This window comes from Rhopilema esculentum, chromosome 18 (assembly GCF_057945365.1).
Source record: "Rhopilema esculentum isolate cy_ngs chromosome 18, ASM5794536v1, whole genome shotgun sequence".
In the NCBI taxonomy this organism is placed as follows: domain Eukaryota; kingdom Metazoa; phylum Cnidaria; class Scyphozoa; order Rhizostomeae; family Rhizostomatidae; genus Rhopilema; species Rhopilema esculentum.
This window is the reverse complement of record NC_142832.1, coordinates 5,713,268-5,733,721: the sequence shown is the minus strand read 5'-3', so window position 1 is coordinate 5,733,721 and position 20,454 is coordinate 5,713,268. Positions and strand designations below refer to the sequence as shown.

General features: G+C 35.8%; 3 protein-coding genes across 3 annotated transcripts; 1 reads left to right on the top strand and 2 right to left on the bottom strand.

Moving 5' to 3' along the window:
• The first annotated feature begins 13 nt into the window (after positions 1 to 13).
• On the top strand, positions 14 to 1,631 carry LOC135696711 (cyclin-C). The gene is made up of 2 exons (XM_065216195.2): positions 14 to 460; positions 1,016 to 1,631. Exons 1-2 carry the CDS (start codon positions 20 to 22, stop codon positions 1,469 to 1,471), a joined length of 897 nt encoding a protein of 298 aa, XP_065072267.1. The 5' UTR covers positions 14 to 19; the 3' UTR covers positions 1,472 to 1,631.
• Positions 1,632 to 2,317: 686 nt separating this feature from the next.
• LOC135696714 (uncharacterized) lies at positions 2,318 to 9,182 on the bottom strand. Its single transcript, XM_065216198.2, has 4 exons — positions 6,420 to 9,182; positions 5,772 to 5,875; positions 4,658 to 4,900; positions 2,318 to 3,458 (listed from the first exon to the last, which is right to left on the bottom strand). The coding sequence occupies exons 2-4, from the start codon at positions 5,866 to 5,868 to the stop codon at positions 3,319 to 3,321; spliced, it is 480 nt and encodes a 159-aa protein (XP_065072270.2). The 5' UTR covers positions 5,869 to 5,875; positions 6,420 to 9,182; the 3' UTR covers positions 2,318 to 3,318.
• Positions 9,183 to 9,317: 135 nt separating this feature from the next.
• Positions 9,318 to 19,245, bottom strand: LOC135696709 (protein YIPF3). The gene is made up of 10 exons (XM_065216193.2): positions 18,630 to 19,245; positions 17,417 to 17,566; positions 16,864 to 16,970; positions 16,435 to 16,477; positions 15,390 to 15,482; positions 13,173 to 13,304; positions 12,360 to 12,479; positions 11,225 to 11,348; positions 10,714 to 10,851; positions 9,318 to 9,697 (listed from the first exon to the last, which is right to left on the bottom strand). Exons 1-10 carry the CDS (start codon positions 18,777 to 18,779, stop codon positions 9,663 to 9,665), a joined length of 1,092 nt encoding a protein of 363 aa, XP_065072265.2. The 5' UTR covers positions 18,780 to 19,245; the 3' UTR covers positions 9,318 to 9,662.
• Between the last annotated feature and the right edge of the window lie 1,209 nt (positions 19,246 to 20,454).

Below are 20,454 nucleotides of genomic sequence, written 5' to 3'. Positions count from 1 at the left end.
TCCAAAGAGAAATCTCTTTATGATACAGAGGCTCAGAGTTAGAAGACGAAAAATGGCTGGAAATTTTTGGCTATCCTCGCACTACCATCAATGGATTTTAACACCCGAAGAAGTCTTGATGGAAAGACTTCAAGATTTAAAAAGTCTGACTAATGAAGAATACCAAAAACTGATGATATTTTTTTGTCGCTTCATCCAGTCTCTGGGAGAACATTTGAAGCTTAGGCAGCAAGTAATAGCAACAGGCACTATTTATTTCAGACGATTTTATGCGAGGAATTCACTCAGATGCATCGATCCATTATTGCTAGCACCAACGTGCTTATTTCTAGCAGCCAAAGTTGAGGAGTGTGGAGTCATCACAAACGCAAAGTTGATAAACGCATGCACTTCTGTCCTCAAAAGCAAATTCGCGTTTGCTTTTCCAACAATACAAGATTACCCATACAGAATAAATCAGGTAAGCTGGAGAAATGCTTTTTCATTTGAAGGACATTTGCTTCTTTTGGAATTTTTTTCTTGCTTGCATCTGTCTTTGTCCAACATCCAAACTGGAATCAAGCTGACTTCCATCTCAAATAGATATATGCCAGGCTGGAAAACTTGCATATGCCCACAGCGACACTAGACTTCTTGTGCTTGCACCTCACACCTCTAGTGACCCAAAATATCAAGAAATTGATATAACATACTATAGTAATGTATATATGGGTATTGTTGCTCGCAGCTCAAATGCTTCCGCTTGCAAGTCGCAGCTGATAATGTGCTGTTGGTTGCATTGACGCGTCCACAAAATCATGTATGTTTTCCAACCTAGGATATATGGCAAACAAAGTCCATGTAAACAACAGAAATAAAAGGAAAAAGAAAACCAGTGGTTTAGTAAATGGCAGATGGCAGATGTCAATGGCAGATGGCATGCACAGATTTCATGTACTAGTCAGACATTTTCCATATATTTTGATATTTCAATACATTTTATTCCACTGCTACTTATTTTATTTTTTCTTTGCAGATCTGGGAATGTGAATTTTATATCTTGGAAGCAATGGACTGTTCATTAATAGTTTTCCATCCATATAGATCACTAACAAAATACTTAGCAGATATGGGCCAGGAGGACGCATTACTGCCTATTGCATGGCGAATTGTTAATGACAGCTTACGTACTGATGTATGTCTAATGCACCCACCATACTTGATATCACTCACTGCCATATACATGGCCTGTGTTATTCAGCAAAAAGATTGTAAACAATGGTTTGCAGAGCTTAATGTAGAGATGCAAAAGATTATGGAGATTACCCAACAAGTGCTGGCACTTTATGAACTCTGGAAGGCGTATGATGAAAAAAAAGAAATAAGTAGTATTTTAGTTAAAATGCCAAAGCCCAGATCAGGGCCAAACTCGAGGCCATCATCAGCAACTCCAAGGAACCACACTCCATCACCAGTGCCTGGACTTCACTAATATTTATTTACAAAGAGCTAGTGAATTATTTAACTTTATATTAATTAAAAGTTTTTATACCTTTTTTGTATAAAATGTACATAAAAAGACCTGTTTCTTCTGCAAATATAGTTTATTATTCTGTTAAAAATTTTGCTTCAATATGAGCAAACCTTGAAAACAGATATAAATATCTTTTATTATTCAAATTCTTCTGTACTGTCTCATGTGAGCTCCATTTCTAGCAAGCATGCAAGCAAACTTCATTTTAACTTCGGCAAGCTTCATTGTAACTATGACTTTGAATAAAGTTTCCAAATTCAGCTTCAATAAGTTAAACTGAACTTGTCTTTGTGGATGCCATTGCAAAATCTGGGTTTTTTTAACAAGAGTGCATGTATTTGAAGGATTTGTTATAGAAAGGATGACAATTTGTTTTTATTTGTTTATGAAAGAAAAGAATCAATTTTTGCTTTCAATGAACACTGGCTTTAACTACCATTGTGGAGGAAGCACCCCTAGCACAAACGCAAATTTATCATAAGCTAAGTCTTGGGTCCAAAATGATGTCAGTTTTAGATTGACAAGACTTTTTTATATTTGTATTTGTTTCTACCTAGCATCCAACGGTAGTTTTAAGGAAACTGATAAGCTTATGTTTATCGAGCAGTGTCCTGGTCCTTCCTCTCGATGTGACCACACCTCATCATTCCTATGCCTGGAATTACAGAGAGCTGGCGACTCTCCTCACTCTAAGTGAAAGTTTGGTAATGCCAGGGACTCAAACAACGGACCTTGGGTCTGTAGTCAGCGCCTCGAACAACTGAGCCATCCTCGCCCTTGGACAAGACTTATTGCTGGTTAAAAGAAACGAAGCCATTATATTTTGTTTAGCTGTAGATTCAATTGGTTTCATTTATACTGAAAATAAAAAAGTATTGATATTCTTGTTTTCAAAATTGCTTTAGAAAATCTATTCAAACTAAAGTCAAGGGAGTGATCACCTTGTAATAGAGCTGTGTCTGCATGGTAGGGTTTGTCAAATCAGTTTTTGCTTAGGATTACTTTGAATTGAAGGCAATCATCTACACAATCCGATTTTTTGAGACAGAAGGGATATGGAAAATGTGATGCAAAATAATCAGCAGGAGCAGATTTAATACATTTTCCATTTCTTCAGTTGAGCAAGGCTGCAAAATAGTACCAGAAGAACAATAGAAAATGCATCTTTCAGCTGATGATATCCTGTAAATAATTTGTCCAAGAAGTTAGTGACAACAAGCATCAAACTACTTTACTGAGTATGTTACTGAAGATCCGGATGGAAGGTTCATTTTTCATATTTAACATTTAAGATACAGAAAAACTGCTTTCGAAAAGCTAAAATGTTTCAACAGTTACACTGGATTTTTACCAATAAAAAACTGATTGTGCTAAACATTTTCCGTGTGCAAGAAACCGTTTAATAGAAGTCACGTTTTAACATTACCACGTTTTAACACGGGGGAAGGGGTGCTTAAAAGAAGTCGCGTTTTAACATTACCAAGAGGATGTTCATGTTAGGGGGCGTTTTCCCGCAGTAACCTGGTATCTACATTAATGTTCATTGAAAGCTATAAAATACAACATTCTTGTTTGATACTACAAATTATTAACTTTTATAGATTAAGCTGCTTTCAGAATTTTATATTTCATATTTCGTGCTAAATGCAGTGTTGGGAAATATTTTTATTGGAAGTTGAGTCAAAAACCATTGCTTATGATTAACAAAAAGCTATTTCTAAACTAATTGTGTCGTGCATCCTTTTTAGAAGCGCTCTTTGTGGAGTGACTTCCAATCTTAAGCAGCTTTCTCTTTCCAAAGATGATCATGGTAGTTCATTTGGATGTGGGTTTACCAAAATTTCCTCTACTTCTTCAAGGACTTTATATGGTCCATCTGTATGAGGTTCTGTACATATCTTCTTCATAGGCTTTATGTTTTCGGCGTTATGAGGAGGTGGAAATTCTGAAAAGAATCAAACCATAATTTAGAAAAATACATTTGTTAAGTGACCCTAAAACCCTATCCTTGCTAAAGTTGTTTTTATGTTGGTGACGTTTTGATCAGGGATGGCGCCAGAAAAGAAATGCTGGGGGGGAGGTGCTGTAATGTCAGAGTGCCGACAGTGAGTGAGCCACCCACAAATTTTTTCAAATTAGCTTAAAATTTTTCAAAAATTGAAGTGCCGACGGGGGGGCTCAATGAATTTTTTGGGGGGCCTCTGAAGCACCCCGGTGGCGCCATCCCTGGTTTTGATGTCTTCTAGGTTTCATTTTTAGTGAACAGACAGGTAATTTAGTAAGGTGTTGAGTCGTCGAGTCAAATATAGTATTTGACAGTTTACTAAAATATCAACGAGTAAAGCGGGACAAAAACATTTAAAATTTTCACGCCCTTTTTTGAACTGAATGTTGTACAACATCAGTATCCTCCCTTTCTAGACTAACCTCCTTCACTTTATTAAATTTTATTCGATCACAAGCAAGCTATATCACTCTTTGCACATCAAAAGTATTTCAAAAAGTGTGTATTATATGGACGACATCTCTTCCCAAACCTTCGCGCATAAGCATGATCAAAAGATTTTCTAAACTTTATTTGAATTTCTAATTTATAATTACGATATGTCAATGTACTGTCCAAAAAACAGACCATGTCATTAAGATGTGAAGAATGCTAGCTATAAATCACTCAAGATTGCGAAGGGAACAAGACTTAATCGTTGATTGATCACTGATAAATTCAATTTCATCAGCTACCAATATATACGTATAACTAACTCACGTGGAGCATAGCGCACGATGGAAACACAGCTAGAACGTATCACTTATTTATAATCTTTAATCACTTGCCAATCATTGATCAATTTGAGGTCATCAGCTATCAATATATACGTATAACTAACTCACGTGGAGCATAGCGCACGATGGAAACACAGCTAGAACGTATCATTTACTTATAATCTTTAATCACTAGGCCAATCATTGATCAATTTGAGGTCAGCAGCTACCAATATATACGTATGAATCACAAACGTAGAGCATGGCACACGATGGAAACACAACAGATAAAACTTGTCACTTATCTATAATCCTTAATCACTAACCAATCAGTGATCAAAATGAGGTCACGAGGTTTTAATATACAGGTATAATCATACTCACGAAGGGCATCGCACACGATTGAAACACATCTTTTGCAGCCAGTTTTGCCAACTTCTTCGAAATATTTTTCTTCTTCTAACTTTTCTCCCAATTTGCAAACCTTCCTCTGTTGTTTGCACCAAGGAGAACATTCCAAAAATTGGTTCTTTTCAACTTGTACACATGTGCAATTTAGCTTACAGTTATCAACTGGTTTCCATTCTCCCACTTTGATTTGTTCTCCATTGAATGCACTGCAGGTACCTATAAAATTCAAATCAAATCATTTCCATACCACATTGTTATGTTATTAAAAAGGGCCTAATCATGTGCTTACAAATTATACGTTCTCTTCCTTGGCCTCGTGCTCTACAACTAGCTAAATACTGTTACGTCATAATATGTTAATGTATTTAAAACATTGCACACATGCTGAATAAAAGAGTAAAATCTTACTTAACCAAATCAAAAGAATTAATAAGTGCGCCACAATCTATCTCGAAATATAACCGTTTCTGGGAGACTCTTACATAGCGAATAGAATACAAGGGGAGGTGGAAGAGGAGTCTTGATATTTTGGAAGAGGAGATTTTATCCTGTAGTGGTTGTCACTGATAGGGTGAAAAAGACTGAATTTACATATTCGTGTCATATTTGCAAAATTTTTACCCAAAACACACTCCGCAGCGCCCACTAAGATTCGGCTTGGAATAAATCGACACTATCTTATCTCGTAACTGTAATAGTGACACACTATGCAGCTTTCCTGGACTAAAAAATGATCTTTTGGGATCGTTACCAGTTTTAAGTTATTTTCAAAATTTTTTTAATTTACTCTCATTGTTAATGCATAAGTTCCAAAAAAATTTTGGAAAGTGTCTTTGCATGTCAAAAAAAAGTTTAAACAATAGTTGATGATCTCGAAATTTGACAATCTTCCAGTGGTTGTTCTCGCTAAAGTCCTCAATGTCAGAATACACACTATCACACCTTAACTGAACCTAAGATTCACGCATCTCAAAAATGGTACCAAACATGGACACTAATACTTTAAAGATAAACTGTACTTAACTTTAAAGATATACTGGCTTTGGCTTTGGTAATATAAAATCGAATATAATGTAAGCAAACTTACCATTGCCATTCTGGGGTACACCGATATTAACTGGGGGCAAATGAAAGCTGTAGACTGAAGATATTGCAAAAATGACCAAAGCTACTTGATTGGCCATCGTGTCTCTGAAAACGACAAAGAGGTAATAAGCACAGTGCTTTCTGTTATACCACCTTTTATCATCAAATCAGCTCTATTTTCAAATCTACATCAACTTTGTAATTTAGTTTAAGACTTGATAAAACTATAATTATGACCTCTCTTCGTCGATGCGTGCTGATTTTGAGTGCGCTAAAAGGAAGTTTATCGAAGATTTCAAATTGCATTTAATTGTATCAGAGAATGATTGGTAAGATGATGGTAGAGGGAACTTTCACCATTTTCAAGAAACGAACTCCAAACTAGAATTTTGAACAAAGCAAATACTTAATTCATACAGTCTGGGATAGCTTTAAGAAGGAATCTTGACTTGAAGATTTCTAGAAAAATTCGACAAGCAATATAAAAAGAAAAATTCTAACGCTGTTCATTGATAAGAGAGAGCGCATAAACTTTTCACTGATTAGAAAATGAACTAACACGTTAGAATCGAACAATTTTTAACTGGAAAACGAATTCATCAAATGAACAGTAGCAAAAGTAAGGTATCGTAATAAAATGCAAACTTACTGTAGGTTGAGCTTCTAAGTTTTAAGCCAATTGAACTATCCTTTTAGATATATTCGCTGATTGTCGTGCTCTCGTGTTCACAGGAATGAAAATTGCACAAGAAAGCAGTAAATAAAACTCAAAACTCAAGCAAAATTTCTACACCAAAGATGCTTTGTCTTCAAGTTCATAAATATATTGGATATAAACATCATTGGCAATTACTTATATGTCTTTTCCTTCATCAACTACCTGCTGTATGATAAATTCAAAGGTGATCCACGAAACACTTCAGTGTTCTCGGCATACTTTAAGGGGGCAACGATAGCTACCTGGCAACCAGATGCTTAAGACACAAGTAACTGTGAAGGAGTTAGCTTATGTAGCTGCCTTCCTACAAAGACCATCAAAGAGTAATGAACTGCCTACGGAAGGACTTCTTTGATGGTCGTCGTTGAAAAGAAAGACCAATATAGCAATAGTTAACATATTTTTAAGCAACAGTTGCAAACACAGCCGAAAACAGTAGCGAAATATATTTTATACACCAGGAAAAAGCAAGGAAATATCAACAAAAGTTAAAGGAAAAGCATTTGAAATTGAGACAATTACATGATGGACCAGTTAATTACACATTGTAGGGCTTGTAAGAGGACTGAGCATTGCACCAACATGGGCTCTTTTCAAGAAATGGGGTTAAAAATACTACTTCTTTTTGTAGCCATGTCTAATATGGGTGCCCCACATGACGAGTCACATTAGATCGACAGTGTTGAGAATATGCACTCCTCCGCATTCGCAGCTTTTGTGATGATATATCTGCTTCTAGAATACAAACGCTCCAACATTGAAAGGGAAAAGGGTAGACGTTGGAAAATACAAGCATACTACGTGCTCTTTGCTTTGTCACAAAACATCTGTCCAAAACTTTGTCTACAGTGGCCCTAATGATACCATTTATAAATCTAGATGGGGTTTATGGTGTTACTTTGACTAACCCAAGACATCATTGGCGAAACATCGCATAATTTGTTTTGGACTAGGACCAGCGATATCAGAAATTTCTCTAAGCAACAAAACATGCTTTAACTTTTTAAGTGTAGGTGCTAAAATAATATATTTACAGCTGAATATAAAAAATGCAAGGATCTGGCACGTGTTTTCACGTAAATCTAAGCCACATGAACGAACGGATTATAAAAAAACACCGTGGCCCTTCACTGTAAAATCTAACACATAAACAGATGTATAGACCTGACGTGTCTTGCAAATCGCAGTGTTTGGCTATAAATAGGCAACCTGTCAAAAACACAATTTTCAGTATCACATATTCATGAATGATTTCATTCATAAGTTGTGTCAGTTCTTCTATGTGACGTAATCCTGCATGAAACATAGAAAAACTAAGGTGCAATAATGAATCATAGTACTGGTTCGTTGCAATTAGAGAGGATTCTGAAAAGTGTAACTAAAGGCTTCGATAGAAATTGGTGCATGTAAAGGCGAGAGAAATGAATTCAATAGGAATTTATATCCTTTAAGCGGAACTTTCCATTCTATCAAATAGAGTTCTCAAGTGTGACATCACAAAATTTTAGAATTTTCGAATTTGACCACATAATACAAAATAACACCATAAAATACCCCCATTTATGCAAAATCAGTTAAAATCGTCAAAGAATCGGGTGAGCTATGGCCGATAGAAGATCTGAAATTTGCTAACGGATTACAGTTATTTTGGCTCAGTTCATGAAGTTATGAACTGAGACCAAATTACAGAGGTTTGATGGGGAAAGGGCTTGTGCTCAGAGGTATTTCAGGATGCTCTTACAGGTTATGGGAAACAATTTCTAAAATTCTAAAAATAGATTTTTGTGACGTCATCACTTGACAACTCTATTTGCTCCGCTCTTAAGAGCTAACAAGAGTAACGCTTTCTGCAAGGAGCAAAGCACAGATGCACAACCTGCAACCAACGTAAAGACAACATAAAAAACATTGAATTAAATAAATCAGCATTGGGGGTATTGATGATCACATAAGCCTTGCTTGGGGGTTGCTCATAAATTAGGCATTTGTCTTCTCAATAATAAACTAGAAATAATGTAAAAAGAAAAACAACAGCTTCTATAAAACAAAATTAAAGAAAGTCTATTTTGAGATGCGAAAAGAGTGATAGCGAAATTGAATTCCATGATAGCTTCCAAATTTGTGGTATAAATATACTTTTCAAAACGACATCGACTGACAGTGGTGTATTGAAAATCAACTGGAAAAATCTGTCAACTTATGAAGCACGCCGAAAATTTTGTAAGCTTTAATTAATAGCCCGAAAAGAAGGTTGTACCTCGTGTGCTGACACTACACATGAGGAATCAAATGAGTCACCTTCTATCTGAAAAAACCGATCTATCTACACACCTTGCAAAGATACAATTTTTCACAGCAATCTTGTGAATTTGTCACATTGCGTGTAAAAGCATAGTACAATAACTGATTTTTCTCACTTAGAAGTGGCAATGAAACAGAGTGGTGGAGTGCAGTCATGATCAAATACTATTTTTAGAATTTTAGGATTCTGACTCCATAACCTGATAAAATATCACAAAATACCTCTTGACATGCAGAATCAGTTGTATCTGTTCAAAATTGACTGAGATATGGTCAATGAGATTTACTGTCGTTTTGGCCTGGTTCCCAGACCTTGGTGATTTTATAGAGTAAGGGCCCTTACTTACATGACAATATCTTATTCGCAACAGATTCAACTGATCTGTACATCTAGTGGTATTTCGTGGTATTCGTTCAGGGTATGGGGTCAGAGTTCTAGAATCTAAAAATAGATTCTGATGACGTCACTCCGCCAATCTATACAGTGAAATGACCAGGCGAAGAAAGGAACAAATAAATACGGCTTAATAACTGACCGATAAAGGCATATAATGAAATTTATCTATACAAATTTGGCAAATACTATTAATACATAACACACAAGGCTATAACATGGCCAATACTTTTTCTTGCTTGATGATTCTCCATCAAAAGAAGAGGCAGAACATTAAGTTGCAATGACACAAGGATACAAGGAGCCTTCTGCATCACCAGAATAAATTAACATATACTGTCAATCCATTGAGGGCTACCGTCTGCCTTAGCACCATGTCACCAATAACTTCCTATCAATGAGATGCGACAAAGATAGGTTAGACGTACGAATATGTCCCAACCGGACTGTGACGTCATATTTGAAAACGTGATTGCTGTTTAGAACTGCATAATGTACCCTTGATCCTCACCATCTGTAAACAAAGGGAATAATAAATGAATATCAGGAAACAAGAAAATATAATACAAAGTTTCCAATAACATTTTCAACATTGATTTGTCATGAACAATCACTTGATGTATAAGTAGAAAAGTAGAACATTATTTCCTGTTGGGGAAAAGACGTTTCTTCACAAAAGCTGTATTTGCAGGTACAGTTGGAAAGGTTTTAATAAATATGTAATATTAACACAACGTAATCAAACCATATACCTTGAATTGAAGGCAATATAAAAGGGAAAAGATTCGTAAAGAGAAATATGTGGCCCAATGTAGAGAATTAGCAAACTACAAACAGAAAACAGGTAAAACAGGCAATACCGCAAATCCTCGAATTAACCACCTGGGGGCTTATTTATTTTTGATATTTTGGATGGGGCCTTATTTGAGGGGGGCTTATACGAGGGGGGGGGGGGCTTATAAAATTATTGTAGACATCAAGAAGACATTATTAAAAGACCTCGTTTATTTTAGTAGAAATTTCTTTATGAGCATTTAATTAATTACTACCAAAAGTATGAATTTGTAGTGGTAATTCAATAAAACGCCATAGGCAACCTCAGATGGCAAAAGTCATCAAATTGAGGGGTCCGAGAATTTACGGTTGCAGTGGGGGCTAATTCGAGGGGGGCTTATTGACAATTTGCATTTCTAGGTTGGGGGCTTATTCGAGAGAGGGGGCTTTTCCGAGGGGGGCAATTTGAGGATTTACGGTATGACGATACAAAGCGTCCTGTTCCCTCGTTCGGTGAAATTCCATTTTAACTTTCAATTATCTAGTATCTTTTTGGGCAACGTCGAACGTCTTCTTTCACTTAAATGTTCCATTCGTACAGAATTTTTCTATACAGTTTCAGAGAAAAATCATACAAAGATATATTTTAAAGTATTTTGCCCATCCTTTGTTTAGAATGAGACATTAGTGCATTAATCAAGAAAAGTGGGTATGCTAAATCTACTAATCTTGAATCGATGTCTTTAATCTACTTACAAGTTACTTGCGAGTGGGTCAAGTAATTCAATTCAGATGCCGTGTCTTTTAGGATTTTTGTGACATCTGCAGCCATCCGCTCGGTATTTAATGGTACCACTGTCTCTCGTTTAGATCTGCTTAGTACCATTGACACATCTGTAGTGGAAGAATCTCTACATTCAGCAATCATCACAACGCACAGACAAAAAACTCTAGATATTTGCTTAAAAGTACAGTTAGCGGGCCCAAGAAGAATCTTACAGACTTTAGAGCATTCCAAACTCCGACTCTTTTTGTCAATGAGAACGAATTCCTAACACAAATAAAAGCGCTGAGCAAGGCAGGCAAATGTTTGTCTAATAACCTAAAAACCAACATCGGATGTTATCAAGTGATGAATACTGAGCATTAGCAAGTGATAGCCCCAAATGTCGACATCATAATATCAAATGTAGCAAAATCACGGATAAACAAAAGCAGGTGGGATATAACTACCTTAGACAATCGCACTTTTAGGCCTTCAACATACCTTCATAGACCGAATGATAAGCAAAGTGAAGATAAACAAGGAAAAGCAAATGTGTCGCAGCAACTATTAAGCCAACTATCAGTCCATTCTTTTTCCTCCAGGTTCTGCTAACATATATCCCAACCTGAAAAGAAGCCTGGTAATTAATTACGTCATATCTCATCTATCTCCCAAGTAGTAGTAAATGATGCAGTAGCCAAATACAGGCACGATTAAGTGGAATTGACCATATGTTTTCATCATAAAAGTGATTAAAAGTAAATGAATAACACCAAATGTAAATTGGAAACAAGATGATATTCAATTTTAATTTGTGTCATTAGCGTCTTGTATGCACCATTATACATACATAATCTTATAAATCTTCCTAATTGATCTTTCCTAAGCTAGAATCTTCGCTGAAAGAGCAAAAGATTCAACGTTCCAAAGAAAGGTTTATAGCACATTGCCTTAACTGCTTTCTAAAATTAGAATTACATTTACATTAGAATTACAAAATTAGAATTGAAGTTGAGGGCTCGCCAAGCCCTCAACTTCATAAAAAGGCAGGAGACACTAATTAGTTGAATTTCTACTAAATTTGAAAAAATCCAAAACTCACGGATGTCAGTAAGCTCTATTAACTGATCATAGTCTGCGCGACTGGCTAAATTCTGTCATTAAAACGACTTAACCCAATCGTGTAACTCACAGCAGTGTTAGGCCAGTCGACTTGGTGACTTAATCGCACCCAGCAGAACCTTATAAACTCTGCATGTAAAATCAATTCTCTTAATTCTGTACAGACAATTATTTTGCTTTCTTTTGATTTATTCCCTTGGTGACCAGTAAAAACCGTTAAAATATTATGATGACATCAGGTCGAATCTAATGATGTCAAGGTATTTATGTTCACAATAAGCACATTAGGAAATTGTAAAGTTTTTTAAGGAACTATAAAATAGAAGGGAGACAAACACACGACGTAGACTACCAGAACTATTTACAAAAGGAACCTTTCTTTTTATTTTGAAAATTCATTAACACATTTATTTCAAAATAACTTTATTTGAGCAGAAAGATTTATCGACCAGTGCTTGTGCCAAATTATTTTTTTTTAAAATAAACTGGATAAGTAAAACAAAAAAAAGCCTACCATTTTTAACGATGATAATCCTCCAAATATCAGCATTGATGAGTAAAAAACCAGATGTGAGTGATGATGTGAAATGGTGGTCAGTAGAATTGTTAAGCAATGTCCAAACAACGCATAACCCTGTTGAAAAGCAAAAGTTGTTTTGTCAGATACTGCGTCAAATAAAGAAGTTCCTTAAGCATGAGATGCAAAAGTATAAACTTTTCTTACAAAGAAAGACCTTGAGTTCATAGTGTTTTGCCACTAGCCTCTAACTAGCTCTTGTCCTCTCTCATTATTAATCTAGTGTAGGCATCCACATGGGCTCCGACACAGGCTGGAAAGTGGGGGGGGGGCAAGGAAAAATTTAACATCCATAACAAAAGTTTTTGAAAAAATCTCTACTGTTTTGCAAAAAATAAGGGGGCCATGCCCCCCTTCGTTGGAGGCCCTGATGCATCCTGAGCTTTTTTCCAGTCCAGTATAATAGATTTAACATTCAAATATCCCGGATATCAAGGACGACTGGCAACACACAACAACCATAAATGGCTAGCATCGCACCGATAGCAAAAGGACCACAGCGTTATGTTAAAAATAAGCTATAGAATTTTAAGAGGCAAATTTATTACCCTTGCCATAACATTCTCCTATTATCAAACTGTCTCTGTATACTGCTTCTATATACTGTCTTTTTAGTGACCGATTACAAAATGATCTTCAAAAATATGTTCTCTTCCTGTTAATGCTAGTAGATAATTGAGAATATGTTGCTGATAAAATATCGACTGAACAAAACGGAAATTTGAATCTAGAAAGGAAGTTGCAACTTACCGTGAGAGTTAAAATCTGTAGTAGAGTGATATGTGTGTTACATAGGTAAGCGAGAAAGTAATAAAACGAGGAAGCACCAAACCAATATCCAAAACAAACACCAAGTGCCGTGCCCATTAGAGTTCCCTCTTGCTGTAAATTGAAGAAAAATGAATAAAGATTTCGGTTTTTCTTAAAATGGGGATAAAATAAAAAGTCGTGTGGCAACCCTAGACGAAAAATACGGGGATGCGGGGGGGGTGTCATGTCATCTAATAAAACGTTAACAGAACAGAGACCGCTAAAAATTAATCCCCCTTTTTCAAGAAACTATTATTTGCGCCCCTGATGGTAACAAGGGAACAAATTGTATCCAAAAAACCTTGATTTTATAAATCAACTACAGAGCTCAAAAGTATTAGGGATTATTCTAGAAGCATAGCGCCCAATAGTTTGTTATTGACACTGCTTCTGATGCCACGGTATCCAATACGCAAGGTGATTTTATCTACGAAGGCAGAAGGCAATTTATAGATACTGAAGTGGCTTAGGCAATCTGTCAAAGAACCATTGGCCAATCAATGGACGTGTGAGTGGTATCATGCTTATGGATTGGTCAATTTTGATGGCCTAAGCTCCTTAAACATCTGCCAACTGCTTCTTAAATGTAAAGGAAATATTTCCTGCTTTATCATGAATGGGATCGATTACTCAAAACAGGGTAAGAATGAAGAAGTGAAAAAGATAGCATGATATCCACCAGACCCTATTAATCTGCGCTACCACGCGAGCGGCACCCGCAGGCAAAAACCATGCCCCGAATGCCTGCGCGCACTTCTCAACCAATCATTTATCTCAACCAAGTGACAGAATATCAATTTATCAATAGTGCCGGCTTGGTTCTCAATAGCTGATACCAAGTTGAATGCTTCTCTTTCTCTCTCCATCTTGTCTCTTTATCTCTCTATCTATATTAATCTACTTAGTCTGTTTTATCTCTCTATTTATATTCACTGATCACTCACAATTATTCGATTGCTTCCTTCTCTGAGCATTATTTCATGATTTACTCGTGTACACTCCTTTGAGGGTCATATAGCTCCACGAAAATCTCGTACCCCTCTGACAAATCTCCTTTTTTCGTGAAAAATCCCGAAAAATCTTCGAAAAGCCTAGTTTTCTGAAAACTCTCGTAAGCTCTTTGGAAAGACTGACATACCTATCGCTTTCCATTAAGCCCATGTGTTCGAGTATTCTAATCAAGTAACAATTGCGTTAATGCAAGTAGGAGAAATAGGGTAAAATGCTGAGTATGCATGTCTGACGAATTGGGACAAAATTACAAGGTACATCATGGTCATAGCGAATGCTAACTGTTTAGGAGAGCTAAGTATGGATCTGTCCCGAATATTATTGCTTCATCGAGATAGAATTGCCCGAATTGAGCCTGAATTGCGATAAATTCTGCCGGATAAGGGGGCTGCAACCTCCCAGCACCTATGTCTCCTATGCCTTTGGGGTACACCTCCAAAGAATTCAGTCAGAATAAAATTCCAACTATTTGCAACAACAATAACAAGCCTTTATTTCTTCAACTTTTTGTGTAAAAGCATTTCCTCATCAAAATGATAAAATCTTAAAAAATGATAAACTCAAAGCTATTGAGTGAAGTATCGAAATTCCTTATAAGTCACTATGTTCACTGGGAAACTTTGAACAGGACTTATTGGGGATAGAATCTTTCACGGCAAAAATTTAAACTTCAGAATGAGATAACCAAGTATTATGTGGAAATTCTTAAAATTAAATCCCGTGATCGCTCACTTTGACTAGAGGACTGCTTGTTGACAACCCAAAACACCCGTAGATAAAAACTAGATAACTTCATTTCCATTCTTACAACACACATTATTTCATATAGCTCTCAGCAAATGTTATGCCATGCAGTGGTAGTTATGATCATATTGATATGGTATTTGCTTTGACGAACATAACCTGGTTTTGCAGTACTCAACTCAACAAGAAACTTAGTAGAAAGGGAGATTTGCAAAATATATCAGTACCTGAACATGAGTTGCAGCCTATTTTACTTGCAGGTACATTTTTACTCGGCTTCCCACTTGCTGATACAAAATATTTTCAATGAGCCCTGGCATCAATGCTTGTTGTATAGAAACTTGTCAAATTTTGGGTTCAAATTAAATATACTCTGCCAAAAACAAGGAAAAGATTTCTTACCACAGTATGCTCGGAAACTTTCATTGAAAACAACAACAAAGCAACCAGGGTGAAAAGGACCATAACAGGACCATATAATTCACCAGGAACAGTCTAGAATGAAAGCAAAAATAATATTCAGTGAATCAATTCTTGAAATAATGTTACGGGAAAATTAGATATGGTGCTTCATGGTAAATACAAGAGCTTTATTTGTCCTGTTATGAAAAACATAACCTTGACAAGTGTTAGACATTATTCTGTCAACAATATTTTTCTGACTATAGTAACTTGCTATCCAATGACAAATCAAATTGAATGTTACAAAGATACAAAGGAGATGTGGTGGAGATTTCCTATGACTACAGAGGTGTTATGGGGTAATGCTGGTATGTCAAGGTACAACAACTCTGTTTGTTGAAAATAGTTCCATATATGTTCAATGAATTGAAAAGGGAGGGGGGAAGTACTGCCTAGGAATCACATAATGCACAAATTTTACCAGAAACGAATTGAGGAATTCATATTTCTTATGAAATTCACTACAATTTTAAATTAAATTGTCAATATCATACCAATTTTTGGTCGAAAATGTTACCATTTTAACATGCAATTTCAATTTTTTTCGAAAGCTTTTGCATTTAAAAAAACCTTACTGCTAGTCAACCTCTATCGAGTAAGAAGTGTTGCCTTGATTAAAGAACGGAAGAAAGAAATGATAATAAAGGAAGTTAAGAAGATAAATTAAACTCATTTTAGCTTCTAGTGATTGTTCAGGCAACAAAAGAAACCTTACTGTACTTTATTTTTTGCCTTGATTTTAACTACACACAATAGAGGGTGCCCAGCTCTTTAGAAGTTATTAAGCCTGGTATTTAAAAGGAAACCAAAATTCTCAAAGTGCAGAATACTTTGGCGATACAAAAGTTTTGAAGAAAATTCAAAATACTTGCTTGAAAGCTTACAAAAGGATTTTTAACTTATTGCTTAAAGTTTTTTAATCCATACAAAATACTTATACTTTGAAAAAATATTTTGATCAAACAAAAAAGTCTTAAATTCCTACCTGTGGCTTTCCTGGTCTCCTGGGAACCAGAGACTGGACCAATCTAAATAAATGATTGAAAATAAAGGACCTTGAAAATCTGAAGGCAAACACTTTTTGCAGAACATTTTGAAAATCACAGAACAAGTAACATTGGAATGCTGAACCATCTCCTTTACAAGTATCTCTCTTGATGGAAGAAAAAAGCAAAGCATTTGCAAAATCTCACGTGGTAACCAAGGAGGTTAACAATATAACACAGACAAATATGTCAGAAAGATAGTTAAACACATTAAACCAGATATCACTTCATAAAATATCATAGAAAAAACATTCTTCTTGCATGATCAATGCATCACCAACACTATAGCCACTATGAATTAGCAACAAATATATAAATGATTAATGATAATCAATGAATTATTGTTTTGATCATAATCACAGTCTCACCTTTTCAGGACATCTCTAGGCTCTACATCAAAGTAAGGCCTTAAGAAATCAATATTTGCATAAAGATCATAGAACTTCCTTGCTGACTGCTTCCCAGCTGCCCACATCTAGAAAAAGGAATATAATATAATTGAATAGGAAAATCTGGTTATAGGAAGACATGCCTTATTTCTAGCACCTTGATGGTTTTGTAGGATACCATAATCTGCCTATTTTAATAGGTAGAAACAATACCTGGCTAGCTAGATACTGGATAGCTAGGAGTAAGCAGGCTCACAGTTTAAAACATAGAGGTAGCAGGAAGCGAAAACCAAGAAACAAATGCAGAATGATTGAGTTTTTTTAAAGTAACAAAAGACTATGAAAAATTTCCAACTTTTTAAGGATTTTAAAATGCTCTCAATACTTAAGGAAAACAGACACATATGCCATGTTGCATAGAAAATCGTCCATATGGCTATGAACAAGCAGTGTGTGAAACTAAATGTCATAATGACATTTCTTAGATGATTGTCAAAAAAAGACTCCAGGAGGGTTAAGAAAAAAAATCTACCTTGCCACCAAGCTCTTCCATCATTTTTTCTTTCATGCTTGCAACAAAATCATTTTCACTTGTAGCAGATCTGCCATTATCTGAATCAATTTGTGAATCATGCTCATACATCTGATCATTAGAACCCAAATCAACTATAGTCACAGGTTCCTGGAAAAATCCAATCAATCACAACTGAAAATACAACATATATATAGCTGTTCAGAGCAGTAGAGCAGTCTAATGAATTAGGATTGAAAAATTATGCAAGTCATTATTGAGGGCAGATTTGAGAGACTTCTTTTCTTGCAAAAAAATTTGAATAAAAAATCCTGCCAATAAGTGTTACTCAGATACAGCATCAGAAATAAAGAATGTATGATTGAACAAGCTTAGGCCTTTTGGTGGGTTATGTTTGGAATGAAATTTGAGCCAGTAATTTCTTCCTCAAAATTCTACATCTAAATTCAAAGTCTGGTAGAATTCCGGTTCTTTTTTGGGTAATTTATGTTTCAATCATCAGGTAAATACTTTCTATCTAAAATTGCTGCCTTATACAACAAAATCCCTATCCATTCAATGTGTCCTATTCTTTGTTTGTCATTCAACGGGTCCCCTTTTATGTGTTTCATTTTTCATCAAAGCTGCATTGGAAATGCTTAAAAGCTTTTCATCAGGTTACATCAAGTTTTGACTGGTCATACAGATCCAATCTCACTCTTGCTCTTGTGCAAACAAGCAATTTATGAATTTTTTCTTTTATTATCTATGATACTAAATTCAATTCAATTATCTATAATCCTCAATTCATTTTACAATGCATTCAAATTAACTTGTTTATTCTACTATCACAATGCCTAGTTTACTTTATTTTTTTAATATTAAGTGTGTTAATACACTAAATTTCCAAGCAAACAGTCACACACAAAATTTGCCCTCTATTCACGAATAAACGTTGGAATGTGCTACTCTTCTTTAAAAATTGTTGAGATTTCGATATTTTTCCCCTGAAGGGATGTATAAAAACACATTTACAACATCAAGCTAAAAAATATGTTGGGTGTTTAGAGAGTAACAAAAGGGTTAGATTTTTGTAGTGGAATATTCTAGGAGTTAATATTTTGAATGTAAACAGACACAATGCCGCATTACTGATATCATACTAGGCCTAAGTGTAGAAGGTAATTGATATAACTTGATTGGAGAGAGGCGGCATAAGAACAAAAAATCGAACCTGGGGCAACATATCCCAGCTTGACGAAGTACTTGAAGAACTGCTATTTGTTCTCTCGATAATTTCTCCAAGCTCATTACCATTTCTACCATTTCGGCCGTTCCGTCCTTGGTTACCATGTATTGGTGTGCTGGAGGCAGCGGCCGCCATTGCCAAATTTTTGTAATATATTGTAATGAAAAAATTGTCCACGAAAACAGTTTTGCATACGAGGTTTGGAGTGCCAGCTCCTCCACAGGATCCAGGAATTTTTATAAGTTTTTTTACTTATCCCTCATTAATATTTTGCTTTAAACAAAAATTGGATTGTTTATTGACTTGCTCTGGACCAGATGTTAGTTGTTATTTCCCACCCAATAAATTGCTAAATGAATTCATTCTATTGACTATGATTAGTTAAAGGAAGGCGACATGCTTCACTAACTCGACAAGTCAATCGGAGAGACGCTGTAAATTTGTTTAAAGTTTAACAGCCTCGACAAAATTCTTGACATGAGCGACCAACCATAAATATAGATGATAAACCATGATTGTTTGAAAATTTATAGCGCATATGTCATCTATTGATCCTTTTAGGCGTTAACTTTTTTAAATACCTAGTTCTTCATTGTAGAAGAGGACTTATCCAACAGCTATGTTATAAGCTCCATTTCTTTGCTAAAAAGAGGCAGAGGGCGAATAAATTGATAAACTTTACCGAAGAAAGCAGTTTTTAACTTTAGAGAGCAGTCATTATACAACACTTAATTTTTTGTTTTTGTTGCTACCAGCATCTGACGGTAGTTTTAAGACTTGGAAGCTATGCCAAGCACCGCGCAGCCATTGGGCTAGCAGGGGCTATAGCCCCTCCAAAGCTTACTCTAACTATGGTCTAACGCAACATTGAATAGTATACCCCTAAGAAAAATGAATTTTTCTTTACTGGGAACCCTTTTTGTTCATTTTCTAGGTGTTTTTCTTGATGTTTTGTTATTCCCAAGCTAATTTTATCAATTTTTATAGCTATTGATATCTTCTCTGAACCAGATTGTTTATAAAATCCCAGTAGAAATAAGCCAGTATTTTCTAAAAGGGGCGTTTTCCAGCGTTCTAGAGGGCGTGGCCTCCAAAAATTTCGGTCACGCCCTTTTCAGCCCTCCCACATCTAGACTGGTGCGCGGTCCTTGAGCTAAGCTTATCGATTTCTTTCGATTTTCTTGCAACTTAATTTCCATAAGGTGCTTTCTTTTTTCTTCATCAGGTTAAACCTCCATTCAGAAGTATTACTTGCTTTAAACATAGGCCTTCCTTCAATAGCAAAATCTGTAGCTTTCGGTTTAAGCTTCATCCAGTAACCCAGCATCCTACAATCACTTTCTGTTGATATATTACTTTTTGTTCTGTTGATATATTCCTACACTTTTTGTTTCTTTCCTTGAAATTTTTATTCACTTTTCTGCACTGATGCCCGGGGGGGGGGGGGTACTTAGTATATTTTGCTGACGGAATGTGCACGTCTTTCCGGGTATCATTTTCAGCAATTTATTCTAAGGCCGGGTATCTGTTCAAAGGATATATTCTAAAGCCGGTTGCCTGATTTTCGCTGCCTGCCCATTGTATTTGTGGTGTTCTGGCAACCATGGCAACTGGCACCAAAGCTTTTGTTTTCCTTTGTTCTTTTTTCTAGAAATTCTAAAGCCGGGTGGCATTTTTAGCTTTTTTTTCTAAAGCCGGTTCACCAAAACAATCTTAGGAGTGCACACCCCCGTCGTTTTGGTATCCAAGGACCCCCCCCCCCCCCCCCCGGGCACTGATGAAGCTATATCGAAATAGAGGTTTTAGCATT

Bases quoted from the DNA above. Each gene is read 5' to 3' on its own strand.
- LOC135696711 (XM_065216195.2), top strand. From the start codon at position 20: ATGATACAGAGGCTCAGAGTTAGAAGACGAAAAATGGCTGGAAATTTT. The intron at 461-1,015 runs GTAAGCTGGAGA...TTTTCTTTGCAG, and splicing joins ACCCATACAGAATAAATCAG to ATCTGGGAATGTGAATTTTA.
- LOC135696714 (XM_065216198.2), bottom strand. From the start codon at position 5,868: ATGGCCAATCAAGTAGCTTTGGTCATTTTTGCAATATCTTCAGTCTAC. The intron at 4,901-5,771 runs GTAAGTTTGCTT...TGAATTTTATAG, and splicing joins TGTACCCCAGAATGGCAATG to GTACCTGCAGTGCATTCAAT. The intron at 3,459-4,657 runs GTGAGTATGATT...GATTCTTTTCAG, and splicing joins AATCGTGTGCGATGCCCTTC to AATTTCCACCTCCTCATAAC.
- LOC135696709 (XM_065216193.2), bottom strand. From the start codon at position 18,779: ATGGCGGCCGCTGCCTCCAGCACACCAATACATGGTAACCAAGGACGG. The intron at 13,305-15,389 runs GTAAGAAATCTT...TTCAATTTACAG, and splicing joins AAGTTTCCGAGCATACTGTG to CAAGAGGGAACTCTAATGGG. The intron at 10,852-11,224 runs GTATGTTGAAGG...CTTCCACTACAG, and splicing joins TTATCATTCGGTCTATGAAG to ATGTGTCAATGGTACTAAGC.